The sequence below is a fragment of the Podarcis filfolensis genome (genome assembly GCF_964270895.1).
Source record: "Podarcis filfolensis genome assembly, chromosome: 7".
NCBI classification, from domain to species: domain Eukaryota; kingdom Metazoa; phylum Chordata; class Lepidosauria; order Squamata; family Lacertidae; genus Podarcis; species Podarcis filfolensis.
The window spans coordinates 19,811,531-19,826,710 of record NC_139603.1 but is presented as its reverse complement, the minus strand read 5'-3'; the positions used below and the strand labels follow the sequence as shown (position 1 = coordinate 19,826,710).

General features: G+C 41.9%; 1 protein-coding gene across 10 annotated transcripts in view; it reads left to right on the top strand.

Annotated features, from left to right (window-relative positions):
• The window catches only part of CDH10 (cadherin 10), a 189,022-nt gene that overhangs the window by 103,463 nt on the left and 70,379 nt on the right, over nucleotides 1-15,180 (top strand). For 7 of the 10 annotated variants that reach the window (XM_083623845.1, XM_083623846.1, XM_083623844.1 and 4 more), the window contains exon 2: nucleotides 7,252-7,627. The exons of the other annotated variants lie outside the window; for them this stretch is intronic. In XM_083623845.1, the coding sequence (XP_083479971.1) occupies nucleotides 7,397-7,627 (231 nt within the window). In that variant the 5' untranslated portion in view covers nucleotides 7,252-7,396. The remainder of the gene's footprint in view (nucleotides 1-7,251; nucleotides 7,628-15,180) is intronic. 10 annotated transcript variants of the gene reach the window in all.

Sequence of the window (15,180 nt, the reverse complement as noted above, 5' to 3'; positions counted from 1 at the left end):
TGAGTTGGGTAAGAAGTAAAAGGGTACGGTGAACATGAATTCAGTCCAGTATGTATCACAGCAGCACAACCATGCTTAGCATTTATCCCATGCATTAAAAAAGGGGTGGGAAAGCTGTGGCAATCCAGAGGCTGTTGACTCCAAATCTCATTAGCCCCAGCCAATATGGCCAATGGTCAGGGCTCAACAGAGTTGTACTTCAAAGGTTCTCCATTGTTTTTTAGAATATTTGAAACACTTTTCTCTTAATTGCCCCAGCAATGCTTACAACCATTCAGTTACATGAGGGTGCCATGTTCAAAGCCACCTATGTAGATGCAAGACCTGAAGCTTCCTAATTTGTAGTTCATTCTTTAAGTCACATGCAGATTAAAAAATGGCAGTAATTTGTAAAATACCTGTGTGTATTTGTGTGTGTGTGTGAGAGAGTGACTGAATACTCTGAGAACTACTCTGGTTTATTTTAATAACCGCAGTTGAAGCTACACAAACCAGAATTTAATGCTAGTACCCAAGACTAAAACCATCCCAATGAAAAAGAAATGCAAGAAAGCAAAGTGGCTGTCCAACGAGGCCTTACAAATAGCGGGGGAGAGAAGGCAAGCAAAATGCGAGGGAGATAGTGAAAGATACAAGAAATTGAATGCAGATTTCCAAAGACTAGCAAGGAGAGACAAGAAGGCCTTCTTAAACAAGCAATGCAAAGAAATAGAGGAAAACAACAGAATGGGAAGAACCAGAGATCTGTTCAAGAAAATCGGAAATATGAAAGGAACATTTCGTACAAAGATTACCATAATAAAGGACAAAAGTGGTAAGGACCTAACAGAAGCAGAAGACATCAAGAAGAGGTGGCAAGAATACACAGAGGAATTATACCAGAAAGATATGGATGTCTCGTACACCCCAGGTAGTGTGGCTGCTGACCTTGAGCCAGACATCCTGGAGAGTGAAGTCAAATGGGCCTTAGAAAGCACTGCAAATAACAAGGCCAGTGGAAGTGATGGTATTCCAGCTGAACTATTTAAAATTTTAAAATATGGTGCTGTTAAGGTGCTACACTCAATATACCAGCAAGTTTGGAAAACTCACCAGTGGCCAGAGGAATGGAGAAGATCAGTCTACATCCCAATCTCAAAGAAAGGCAGTGCCAAAGAATGCTCCAACTACCGCACAAGTTCACTCATTTCACACGCTAGCAAGGTTATGCTTAAAATTCTACAAGGCAGGCTTAAGCAGTATGTGGACCAAAAACTCCCAGAAGTGCAAGCTGGATTTAGAAGAGGCAGAGGAACCAGAGACCAAATTGCAAACATGCGCTGGATTATGGAGAAAGCTAGAGAGTTCCAGAAAGACATCTACTTCTGCTTCATTGACTATGCAAAAGCCTTTGACTGTGTCGACCACAGCAAACTATGGCAAGTTCTTAAAGAAATGGGAGTGCCTGATCACCTCATCTGTCTCCTGAGAAATCTCTATGTGGGACAAGAAGCTACAGTTAGAACTGGATATGGAACAACTGATTGGTTCAAAATTGGGAAAGAAGTACGGCAAGGCTGTATATTGTCTCCCTGCTTATTTAACTTATTTAACTTGCGAAAGGCTGGGCTGGAGGAATCCCAAGCCGGAATTAAGATTGCCGGAAGAAATATCAACAACCTCAGATATGCAGATGACACAACCTTGATGGCAGAAAGTGAGGAGGAATTAAAGAACCTTTTATTGAGGGTGAAAGAGGAGAGCGCAAAATATGGTCTGAAGCTCAACATCAAAAAAAACGAAGATCATGGCCACTGGTCCCATCACCTCCTGGCAAATAGAAGGGGAAGAAATGGAGGCAGTAAGAGATTTTACTTTCTTGGGCTCCATGATCACTGCAGATGGTGACAGCAGTCACGAAATTAAAAGACGCTTGCTTCTTGGGAGAAAAGCAATGACAAACCTAGACAGCATCTTAAAAAGTAGAGACATCACCTTGCCAACAAAGGTCCGTATAGTAAAAGCTATGGTTTTCCCAGTAGTGATGTATGGAAGTGAGAGCTGGACCATAAAGAAGGCTGATCGCCGAAGAATTGATGCTTTTGAATTATGGTCTGGAGGACACTCTTGAGAGTCCCATGGACTGCAAGAAGGTCAAACGTATCCATTCTTAAGGAAATCAGCCCTGAGTGCTCACTGGAAGGACAGATCGTGAAGCTGAGGCTCCAATACTTTGGCCACCTCATGAGAAGAGAAGACTCCCTGGAAAAGACCCTGATGTTGGGAAAGATGGAGGGCACAAGGAGAAGGGGACGACAGAGGATGAGATGGTTGGATGGTGTTCTTGAAGCTACCAGCATGAGTTTGATCAAACTGCGGGAGGCAGTGGAGGACAGAAGTGCCTGGCGTGCTCTGGTCCATGGGGTCATGAAGAGTCGGACACGACTAAACGACTAAACAACAACAACAACAACCCAAGACTGGGAGCTGCTACCCCTACTTTTTAGATCACGATATCCCACTTTTCTGCCAAGGACCTTGAGGTGGCATACATGGCAAAGGTAAAGGTAAAGGGACCCCTGGCCATTAGGTCCAGGCACAGATGACTCTGGGGTTGCGGTGCTCATCTCGCTCTATTAGCTGAGGGAGCCGGCGTACAGCTTCCGGGTAACGTGGCCAGCATGACTAAGCCACTTCTGGCGAACCAGAACAGCGCATGGAAACGCCGTTTACCTTCCCACCTGAGCGGTACCTATTAATCTACTTGTACTTTGTGCTTTCGAACTGCATGGTTGGCAGGAGCAGGGACCGAGCAATGGGAGCTCACCCCGTCGTGGGGATTCGAATTGCCAACCTTCTGATCGGCAAACCCTAGGCTCTGTGGTTTAACCCACAGCACCACCTGCGTCCCAAGCATACATGATACTCCTCCCCATTTATTCCCACAATAAATGAGGCTGAGGTCACCCAGTGAGCTTGGTGGCTGAGTGCATTTTTGAACTCTGGTTTCACAGGTCGTAGTCCAAAACTGGCTCCAGGAGGAAGAGTTCCTGGAACTCCAGGAAGGGTGAAGTTGTCTCAGGTTGATGTGCACCTTTCTTATTTCTTTCAGGTGGATTTCCAGCTTACTATTTCATGTCCTCTGATTTGTCTAAAACACTGTTTCTCAATCTTTTAAACCCATGCCTTCTTTTGCTAACATAACCCCCACTCTTCAAACCTGGCTCACCAGATTACTTCATTTGAATTTTCAAATGGATTGAAAAATTGTGACTTTAATTTTAACAGTGGTACCTTGGTTCTCAAATGCCTTGGTACTCAAACAGCTTGGAACCCAAACACTGCAGACCTGGAAGTAAGTGTTCCGGTTTGCGAACTGTTTTCAGAAGCCAAAAATGCTCTGCTTTTGAGTGCAAAACTTCTGTTTTGAGTCTGTTTTTACTATTTATTTTGCATTTTTGTTTTCGCAGCTCTTTTTTTTTTTACTGTGGAACCCAGTTCAGCTACTGATTGATTGATTGATTGATTGATTGTGTGACTGCAGTTTATTGCTTTCATTTTATGGCTCAATGGTCCCGTTAGATAGTAAAATTCATGTTAAATTACTGTTTTAGGGGTAGTTTTTAAAAGTCTGGAATGGATTAATCCATTTTGCATTACTTTATGTGGGAAAGCGCACCTTGGTTTTGGAATGCTTTGGTTTTGGAACGGACCTCCGGAACAGATTAAGTTTGAGAACCAAGGTACCACTGTACTTATAATATACTTTCTGGGAGGAACCCCCTGCAAGATTTTCGTATGCCCTCTCTCTGGGCTTAGCTTCCCCCTTGGTTCACAAACACTGCTCTAAAAATGTGATGATCAAAGCAGGCAAAGTGGTTGTCATGGTTTGGTTATAGTACTAAACTCATAGAAAAACATTCTATTGAAAATTCAAGTGTGAGTTTGTCAGGAAAACACAAAACTATATTTTTTTAAAAAAAAACAGCAGTAATTTCTAACTAATACTCTGTGTAGATATAAAGTGATATAGGTCAGGGCTTTGCACTTAGAATTACAGAGTCTACTGATTGCTAATTCATTTCTAGGGAACAAAACGATTTGCAAAGCATATACATTATTAATCGGTCAAGGCAAGCCTCATTATTGGAGAAACCTTTTTTTCTTTTCTTTTTTTGAAGTACTGTAATAATGGGCATAGCTCCCTCATCTGATTCAGAAGGGGGTGTTAAAGTGGATTACTTTGGAGAGTATCTGCTTGATGCCCTAAATTTAATCCAGCTCAGATAACTCTATATTAAATTGTGGCCCTGTGTACTCCCAGGTATGTCATTGAGAGTGGGATGAGATGCAGAAGCTTCCGTCACTCCTCCTTTGCGTGGCAAGATCCCAAACCCAGCCGGGAAGTGATATAAAGACACATGAAGCAGTATTTTAGGTTAATGGGTGAAAAAAGGCCACAGCTTTACTAGTTACAGAATGTGAGTGGTATTGGCTTAGGCATTGGAAACCACACAACTATATCTGACTCTGCCCATCTGCAGGAGTCTTGGAAGGGTTAACCACCAGTAGGGGGAGCCCTGCTGATGCACATCAACTAGGAACTCCCCCAGGGTCACCGCTAGGGGTCGTGCCATGGCCCAACCCCCCCGTCTGGGGTTTCGGACAGAGACCATGCCCCCCAGATTCCTTTAGCGGAATACCCTTGAATTCGGAGGGGTAGGTGATGGCCACTACCTCCCCTCCCCTCCGACCAAATACTCCAATGCCTAACTGCCAAACCTTACAAAGTTGTGACGATTTGCTATGAGGTAGGCGAAAAACCAAATGGCCGGTGCCAATTTGCCAAGTGGAAAAAAATCCTACCAGGCCCCTTGGACAACGAAGGTGACCAACCAAGGTCCTTAGCAAGGTCAAGAAATAAAGAGCCTAACCTAAGGGAGGGAGGGCGGGAGAACTGGCCGAGCAGAGAGAAAACAGGGGTGAGTGTTCAGCCACGGACAGTTTAAAAAGCCCGTGCCACACCCCCGGACCATCTGGGTTGGACGGCCTAAGGATGATGTGGCCAAAGACCAACCAATGGCGCAGGGGCTATGCCGCCCTGTGCGCGTGGGGAGGCTTGCTCCCAGCCCGCAACGTCATCTCCCTGGGAAGGGGAAATGGCTTTACCATCAGAAGGGAGAGTCATAGAGTTGTAGAGTTGGAAGGGACACTGAGGATCATCTAGTTCAACCTCCTTATAAGGCAGGAATATGCAGCTGTCCCATATGGGGATCAAACCTTCAACATTGGGGGAAACAAAAGACGAGCTTGTCAAAGCCTCTATGACACATTGGGCAATAGATATAGGACATAATATAGATTTTATCTCTGGGGAAAACTTTGGAAGAGTGATCCGAAGTTTACAGCATGTTATTCCTCGAAGGAGAACTACCCGAAAATGATGTACCAATGGTATTTAACTCCGAGTAGACTTACTTAGATGTATAAGACTGAATTAGATAAGTGCTGGTGATGCAATGAGGCTGAGGGTATGTTCTTTCATATGTGGTAGACCTGTAAAAGGGTAAAAGAGTATTGGGAAATAATTCATAATGAATTAAAAAAATGTTTGAAAGTATACTTTTCCAAACAAACAAACAAACAACAACAACCCAGAGTCCTTTTTGTTGGTGATAATTCAGACGGAAATTCCCAGGCGTCACAAAAGGTTATTTATGTATGCCACTACTGCGGCCCGTGTTTTGTTAGCCGCAAAATGGAAAACAAGCAAGGTCCCAACCAAAGAAGAATGGTGACTTAAACTGATGGAATATGAGCAGCTTGTAGACCTAACATATAGAATAAGAGAACAAGAAGAACATACGTTTAAAGAAGATTGAATATATGAGGGGAAACTCTGTACACTTGAAAACGTTGGCAGCATTAAGATAAATTCAACCGTGTAAAAAAGTTTTGGTGGATGTAATAATGGAGATATTAATCAATAATAAAAGGAGAAGGGAAGTCATTGATATTTTAATGTTGGTTAAATGAATATTCTAAAATGTAAAACAGAAAATTCATATATATGAACCTGCAACATTGGCATTATCAGCACCAAGCTCTACCCAGCTGGGCTATGCAAGTTCAAAGATAACCAAAGTTACGGAAGGGTGCAGAGGGATGTGGGGAGAAGTGTTGAGCTTCAGTTTTTAGAGAGGGCTCCTGGGTGGGCATGGAGTGAATCTGTTCAATATAGGTTCATCCATTAATGTCATATCATAATCACACAGAACCTATCTATAGTACAACAAGAAGTTCAACAATAGGCAGCTGCCAAAGGTTTGATTGACCACTACGTCTGACTTTAACAAAGATAGTTGCATTTTAGGGATTCTAATACCATTGTGAGCTAGTGTTGCCAAAGAAGTTAACAGACAAGAGAGCACAGATTGGAGTTCCAATTTGCTAATTTCCTAATAAATATTTTAGGAACAAGTAAAGACATGTCTTTGGGATGCAGTGCTTGACCCTGTATATCCAATATGGCAAAAAAGAAAGGCCACCTTCCATTTCATCAGTCCTTCCATTTACATTGGCTTTGTATTCTGCGTTGGATTTTGCTGGAACTTTGCACCCCAGAAACTCTCTCTCTTAGAAAGTTTGCTTCTTGTCATGTTGTATTTCTTCCGATGCATATGATGTCCTCTTTTGCCATTTAAAGCACCCTGGGGAACTAGTATTCCACCATTTCTGTGGTTTCAAAAACGGCCTTTGCATTAGCCTTTAAGTGCCTCTTGGTAACAAGATTAATAAAACACTGGGTTACTTGTAAGTCAAATCAGGTGGAAAACATTTCAAGTAAAGACTGCAGTATTTAATATGTAAGTGCCAATGGTGCGGATCCCCTAGTCTACATGATGAATGTTCTCAACGACCTTAAATACAAAAGTTAAAGGTAAGGGTAGTTGGTGAGGGGCAGAGGAAAACACGTTTATCTGCACAATTCATTTTTCCCGAGCATTTCATGCTGAATATATTTTACAAAGCTCTGATTAGGTGACAGTTTCTAGATAACCTTTATACTTGCCACATCAGCTGTTTGTTTTATGCTTGGGGGGAGCGGGGAGCTAACCAATTTGCTGTAAGATTTTACAGCTATTCTGCCAGAAACAATGTGAAATCTAATGCAAACAAAAGGAACATTTTTAGCTTGCAATTATATATCTGTAACTGTATTGCACTCTCTCTCTCTCTTTCTCTCTTTCTCTCTTGCTGTTTCCTTTTCAGATTTTGGATATGCCCAGACGAGAGATGAGCTGGTATAAACAGCTTGGCTTCACGTTCCACTGAAGAATATCTAGAGCTCAGTTGAAGGCAAAGTGTCCAACTTGCAGCCAAAGGCACTTGAGAAGACAGTCAGCAGAGGAGAACGATGATAATACAACAAGGCTTGCTGGTGGTACTACTGTGGGTGTGCCTGCTCCACCCCTGCTTAACAGCAATGGTATTCAGCAGGACTACGGACCAGCAGCCCAAAAGTTTTGCTGCACGTGGAATAGGGAATGAAGGAAAAGCTCTGCACCGCCAGAAGCGAGGCTGGATGTGGAACCAGTTCTTCTTGCTGGAGGAATATACCGGCTCAGATAACCAATATGTAGGCAAGGTAGGCCATATGTATATCTTCTCCTATTTTTCTTATGCATTGCAGCAATTTAATGGTAGGAAATTATCTTTGAGGACTTCATTCTCAAATATATAGAGACCTTTTGTTTGTTCTGTTGAAAAAATAAAATCAAAAGCTTTGGAAATGGGAATATTGGATTGAAACACCCATGTTCTAATGTGGATAAATAATCATGTGATTTTTGAATTTTTGAATTTTTTATTTATTTTTGTATACAAAAAGCAGCATTTTTGAGTATGACTTAACTTTTATACTTTGTACACCTTCCTCTGGAACACAAACTATCCTTCATCTTCCAACATTGATGAAAAAGGTGACCCTTGATAACAAACCTGTTCAGAATTTTTGTTTTAACATGAAGTGAAAAATTGGATTAGTAATTTCATGAGTGAAAGAGTTTTATGTTCAGTTGAAGCATAAATTTTAAAAAAAGGACAAAGCCTTATTCTCAAGTACTTTCGCCTGGTTTGAACGAAAATTGCAGCTCTAGTGTAGTACTATAGATTTCCAAGTATTTTTTATAGGACCCTATCGTAAGTATCATTTATGTATCACAAAATCTGGCTGCAGTAGGTGGCCATTTCAGTGTAGCCAAACTGCATGTGACCTAGTTTTATTAAATCTTCCTCAAATGTGAAAAGTTTGTGTAGCAGCTGACACCATCCCTACCACTCCTTTATGACAACATGCCATATACTAGGAAAGCCCTGATGGGGGTTCCTTGGAAAATTAGTTACCCAGACTTTCATAAATGATGTCTATCGATTACCCTGCAATGAACAGGTCACAAACAAATACATGGTATGCCGTAGGGTTCATTCTTAATCAAATCAAAGTAACATTGAGGCTGAACAGACCTGGCCATTGTCCCTCATGAGCTCAGTCAGGGATAGCAACTTGAAAAAAATATTGGGGGGCCCAGGTAAGCTGACATAACTGAGCACTTGACGTGGTGTGCACATTGTTGATGGATCTCAACCAAAACTCTTGCTACCAGCTGCCAAATCGTACAATTCCAGGACAACAAACAGGAACAGAACTTGCTTGACTAGTAACTTGATTTTTAGTTAGCTTTATTATATACAGCAGAGTAAAGCACAGCTTTGTACAAGTTACTGTATACACAGACTAGATTCAAACTTCTTTCCAAACTTCAACACTCCAGTACTCCAACAAGAAAACTGCTTTGTCATTCTGCTTATAAGGAAGAACTTACCCAATCACCACCTGTTGCTAGGCTTCCTTTATCTCCAAGCAGACTCTCTCATGTACTCCGTTTAACTTGGCTTGTTGCCAACCCACTAATTGTTCACTCCAATTAGCTGCTAGAAAACCGAATCCTCAACACACACACACCATTTAAATGGTAATGTCCATCAACTTGGGGGGGGGCAGCCTCCTCAAATATTTTATTGGGGGGTGAAGAGACCTCAGCCCCTAGGAGTTCGCTCCTATGATCTCAGTGAGCATAATTCTCCGCAATATGCTTGCTTTTCTGTGTAGTACATTTAGCAATTTCTGATTGGGTGAGTCAATATGGAAAGGCTTCGCTGGAGGAGAAAGTCTGAAAACTACTACACTAGAAGTGCAGAGAGGCCTGTAGCTTACATTACCCGATGTCCTGTCAGTGCGTAATCTTCCATAGTGGAATGTCAGATAAAATCCATGCTTGGAAACACTCAGAGATGATACATGAGTGATTCTATGTCAGAAGTGGCCGTGTGCATCTTCCCTATGGATAAATCCCTAGTTTCTGGAGATGACTTGCATATCGCTGTCAGGAAGATCTAAGAGACACCACTACCAATGTTACAGTAGAAATGCACACAAACACTTGTGAGTTACTTGTGTGTCCTATGAGCATGCATTTCTTGTAGCAACCATAAGTTGCCCTCGGGGCCACAATGATGGCATCATGAAATCTAGGAGAGGATTCCACAACAAGATTGGGACTGTGGGAACCAGGGATTTCTTTCAGCCAAAACTCACCAGAGCTCAGCTCCAGCACCTCTCAGGTGGGCACCATTGCCAATCTATGAGAACAAGGGAGAAGTTCATGGTAAGCTCCGGCACATCTTTATCTAGAAAAATAGCACTGGATGGAACTCTTTTGATGTTTATAATACCTATTTGGAATCAATAGAAGGACTGGGTCCCAGCATTATGCAGAGAATATTGATGGCCTAATTATATAATATCTAGAGAAATCTCTATACAGGTTGGCAAAGGGATATTTCAGGGGAAGAAATGACAAGTCATCGTTTTTTTAAAAAAATAATAATACAAGAACAGGTTCGAAGATATTTCATGCTCCTATAGCCTGATCCTAACCATGTTAGCAGGTCTTGATGAAGACTGTCTGGCTAAAACAGTGATGTTCTCTTTTTCATATATTGGGTTTGTTGCTCAGCTGCGTAGAGTCAAAACAAAGATCAGAATTAGTTATTATAGTGGACTTGCTGCCTGGCTTTGTGGACATTTTCTCTATTTTTGCTGAGTTCAAGTAGATTCATGCTTCAAATCTATGTGCAGTTGGATTTCAGCCCCAATGAAATTAGTAGAAAACTTCCAGGGAATTGTGTTTTGGTATAAGGCCACTAGACCACAAAACAATTCAAATAGTTGGAGGAGCTATTCACACAGATCTATGCCTACAAATTAGTGTGCCATTCTCAGCATCAGCGACTCATTTGGAGCCATTCAGGGATAGCCAGAAGGCTTTGTGCTCCTGTGCAAATTTTCTAGCTGAGGTTATTCAAGCGCATTCAAACTCTGGCATTTGAAAGAGGAGATTTCTCCTTCCTCAAACCGTTCCTCTCTATTGTTAATTAGCAAAATATTTTTGCATCTATGAATGGAGATATTATATTTTATGCCTTTTGATAAGCAGCAGATTCCCTTGGAAGGGAACAAAAATAGATAAATATGGATTTGCAATAAGTCATATAACAGTGGAAGCTAGCCTGAAAGCATTCCATTTATGCCACATTACCCTGACTAAACATCCACATTGCATTATGTTGCTTTGCTCCAGAACAGACACTCAACTCAAATAACCTCACATAATGTAATGTAACATGCCATATTACATATGCTTTATTAATTCAGATAGGCCAAATTGAATGGGGGGGGGGGAATCATTTTGTCCTCTTTGGCTAAGGAAGCTCATAAAAAATCAATTTATTGAGTACTCTAGAGCTAAAACATAAGATCTGACAATGTTCAAAACACCTTTGAGGGTGAACAGCTGCAAGAGGAAGGATTTTCAGCAGGTAACAGGAGTGGAGTCCTGATCTGAGTAAGGGAGCACATTCCAGAATTGGGGTTTTTCTTCAGATACAAGTGGCCAATGAAAGCATGATCTTAAAAAAAAAAAAGTGTGAATACAGAATGTGTACAGTAGTACCTTGGCTCTCGAACTGAATCCATTCTGGAAGTCCGTCCGAATTCCAAAACATTTGAAAACCAAGGTGCGGCTTCTGATTGGCTGATTGGCCATAGAAACAATGCCGACAACCGAAATAGACGTTCAGCTTCTAGAAAACTTTCGCAAACCCAAACACTTACTTCTGAGTTTGTGGCTTTCGGGAGCCAATTTGTTCATCAACTAAACCATTCAGGAACCAAGATACCACTGTACTTTGGTCTTAAATATATTGTTAAACTATGCACTATAAAACAATTGGATAATATAGGCATAGGAGGTAGAAAGTTTAAGCCTTAACTTGGCCCATGCAATGAATTTGAGCCATTCTCTTATAATGTCTTCCTTATTTTTGCCCTGCCAGAAGATCACAATGTGGGGAGCCACACTTACTCCTAGGAATGGTTGCAAAATCCAAGCCAACTCTCACCACAATTGAGTGGAGTTCATGGTTTGACAGCTTTAACACGTCCAATGAGGCCAATGAACAAGGACCCTGGGGGATGATTCCCGCAAATGTAATAGAACTAACCACAGGAGTGCCTAAAAAATAACATGTTGTGTGGAAATGTTAATGTGTTTGTAAGTGTTCTACAAGAGGGCTTCAGTTTCCCATCTATAAAGCGTACTCGGAGATAATGAGGCGCTGGGGTGCAAGGAAGAAGGAAGGAAGCCAAACGTTTCTCATTCATTAACACCAAAGGAACATGGCACTAGATAGCGGCAAAATTCTCAGAGGCCACAGCTTATTTGTAAGTGAAAGTTGGTGTTAGTAATCAACAATTCTGATCAACACTTCCTACCCAAGATCTAAAGTGACTTCTTCCTATTTGGCTGTTTGCAGCTTCTTTTAGAAACTTGGTTGCATGGATTTTACTTTGAGGAAAAATAACAAGGAACAAAAGCTCTTGGCTGATGGCTTCATTTACAGTGGTACCTCAGGTTAAGTACTTAATTCGTTCCGGAGGTCTGTACTTAACCTGAAACTGTTCTTAACCTGAAGCACCACTCTAGCTAATGGGGCCTCCTGCTGCTGTTGCGCCACCGGCACACAATTTCTGTTCTCATCCTGAAGCAAAGTTCTTAACCTGAAGCACTATTTCTGGGTGAGCAGAGTCTGTAACCTGAAGCGTATGTAACCTGAAGCATATGTAACCTGAGGTACACTGTATTAACAATTATTTACTTGCCTTCGTTTGTTCTTTTTAAGGGTGCTTTCCAAATTACCCTCATCATTTCCCTGACTAGATTTTTGGATACCAAACTACCTGTATATGGAAAAGCATTGTCAATCTTTGGGGTTCATTTGTTTATTTTTTTCTCCCCAAACTTTGTTGAGACTTTCCTGCAGACAAATATGAGCAAGCTGAATGCAATTACCATACAAAGGACAACTGTTGTCATCATGCAACCCTGTCATATTTTTGTTTTGTGACTTAAACTTTTGCACATCTACTGAGAAGTGAAACCCCACTGAGTTCACTAAGATACATTCCAAGCAACTGTGTAATGGAGTGCAGTCTAAGTTACTGTGCAACGAGGAACCATTGATGATGAAATCACATCATGACTGTTTTTTCGTGGGTGAATGCGCATATGCACGATGCTCACATTGGACACCGCCAACTCATGGAACAACAAGGAAACAAAACAAGGGGCCTTCTGGCAGATCCCTCACTGTGAGAAGTGAGGTTACAGGGAACCAGGCAGAGGGCCTTCTCGGTAGTGGCGCCCGCCCTGTGGAACGCCCTTGCATCAGATGTCAAGGGGATAAAGAACTACACAAGTTTTAGAAGACATCTGAAGGCAGACCCGTATAGGGGAATTTTTTAACATTTATGGTGTTTTTATATTTTGCCAGAAGCTGCCTGAAAAGGCTGGGACAACCCAGTCAGATGGGCAGGGTACAAATATTAAAATCATCATCGTCAGCGACTAAGCACTGTTGCTAACATGGAGGGGGGTGGGAAGGTGTCAAGAAGGGCAGTGCAGTTCTGATGCAGTAGCAGAAATATCAGACTGGCTCCGCTGGTGCATTTGCACTGCACCAACCTCTCTGCTGTTTGGCCCTTCTCCCTCTTCCTTCCTGTAAGCAGCAGTGATTTGACTGTCAATAATAATAATTTATTATTCATACCCCACCCATCTGGCTGGGTTTCCCCAGCCACTCTGGGCGGCTTCCATCAAAATATTAAAATACAATAGTCCGTCAAACATTAAAAGCTTCCCTAAACAGGGCTGCCTTCAGATGTCTTCTAAAAGTTTGGTAGTTGTTTTTCTCTTTGACATCTAGTGGGAGGGCGTTCCACAGGGTGGGTGCCACTACTGAGAAGGCCCTCTGCCTGGTTCCCCGTAACTTGGCTTCTTGCAGTGAGGGCCCTCGGCGCTGGACCTCATGAGTTCAGATGAGCACCCCCACACACTACACTGTCCGCTACCGATGCAAACTGATATGTGCAAATGGATTTGAGGACTGTGCAAAATGTTATTTGCCAGGCCATATCCTTGCATTCATGTCCTAATCCAATGGTTTTAAAACAAGGTGTTTGAGGAATGCTGGTGTGTGTGTGTGTGTGTGTGTGTGTGTGTGTGTTTTTAGAAGCTCATTTGGCTTCTAGATAATACCAGGAATGGGCAATATGCATCTCTGAAGACAGCTTTCTCAGACCACCAATTCTTCCAGACACTGTTATTCTGGGGAACATTTTATGTATTCTAGACTGTCCACTTAACTCAATAGTGAGTACATGCCCCGGACATTTTCATTCCCAAAGAGACATCCAAATAGTGTCCCCTGAATAATTTTGAAAAAATTGCTGTGGTAGTCTGGCATCAATTCTTGCCTTCCTCTATCTCCCCTCTCCTGCTGCCTGAAGAAAGTCGCTTCGCCTTGTTTCATGACAGAACCAGACTTTTCAGCCACTAGAAAACTTGAAAACCGTGTTCCTCACAGATGTTTAGTATTGAGAGCTTCAGTTGGAAGGATGAGCTAAATCATGGCCTCTTCCCTTGATAGTGTGTGATCAAGTCTTGACAGGATCTGGGTCATTCGGCCAGTTTAGGAGAAGCGAGGGAAGTGATAAGGGACAGAACTGTTGCAGGGGTACAGAATCAGTTCCCCAGATTGGGGCTGTTTTTGCTTCAAATGTGCTTTAAATGGATGGCTTGTATGCAGAGTGAATGTGCCTGTGGAGGCATATTTTTTCTGCCTTCCACGGGGACATTCAGTTGACCCAGATTGGCTTCACGAACAGTGCTAAAGTCTAGAAGCACAAACTATTGTCGAAGTAAAAGATTTCAAACTTAAAGGCTGTGTAGAGTAATACAAATCAATTAAAAAAAAAGAGTAGAGTTCTAGAAATATGATATACATCAGTTCAGCTGTGAGTTGATTCTTTTCTTTGTAAATGAAAATTGATATATTTAAATATGCTTCCCCAGCTAATGAAAACAGTGATGAATCTGTAGGGCATATACATGTAGGAGGTATATTGGATTTTATTATTGGACTATAACTTTTATAGCAATATCTGTCATTGGATGAAGGGGCGGGGGACATTCCAAGAATTCATATCTGACATAGTAGATATATTCTGTTCATAAGCATGAAATTGTTTACCCTAAGATGTGCCATGGCAGTGTCAGAATAGCTGGTTTGAGGATTAAAGCTGAATATCACAATCCCGTGGTCCCTGGAAGGACATCCCAGGATCCAGAAAATTCTGTGGATCATTATCTCGACAAGAGGTTTGTCCCAAGAAGCCATAGTGAGGCATTCTGAGGACATGTCAGGAGCAGATGGGAAGTAGTTTTTTACCCACTAGATTGAGGGCACTTTAAGTTCCCCACAATGCTCCTGGAATAGGGGCAAAGTACATTAGCCCTGGGACTGGCATACTTATTTTATTGATTGATTGATTGATTGATTTTATATACCACCCTATACTTGGAGGTCTCAGGGCAGTTCACAAGAAAAATAGCAACATATATAATCAGAATAAAAACAACCCAATAACCCCCCCCCCAAAAAAAAGAGCCATATTTTAAAAGGGTATAGGATGTCAAACAGATCAACCAGAGGCCTGGTTAAAAATGAACATTTTTGTCT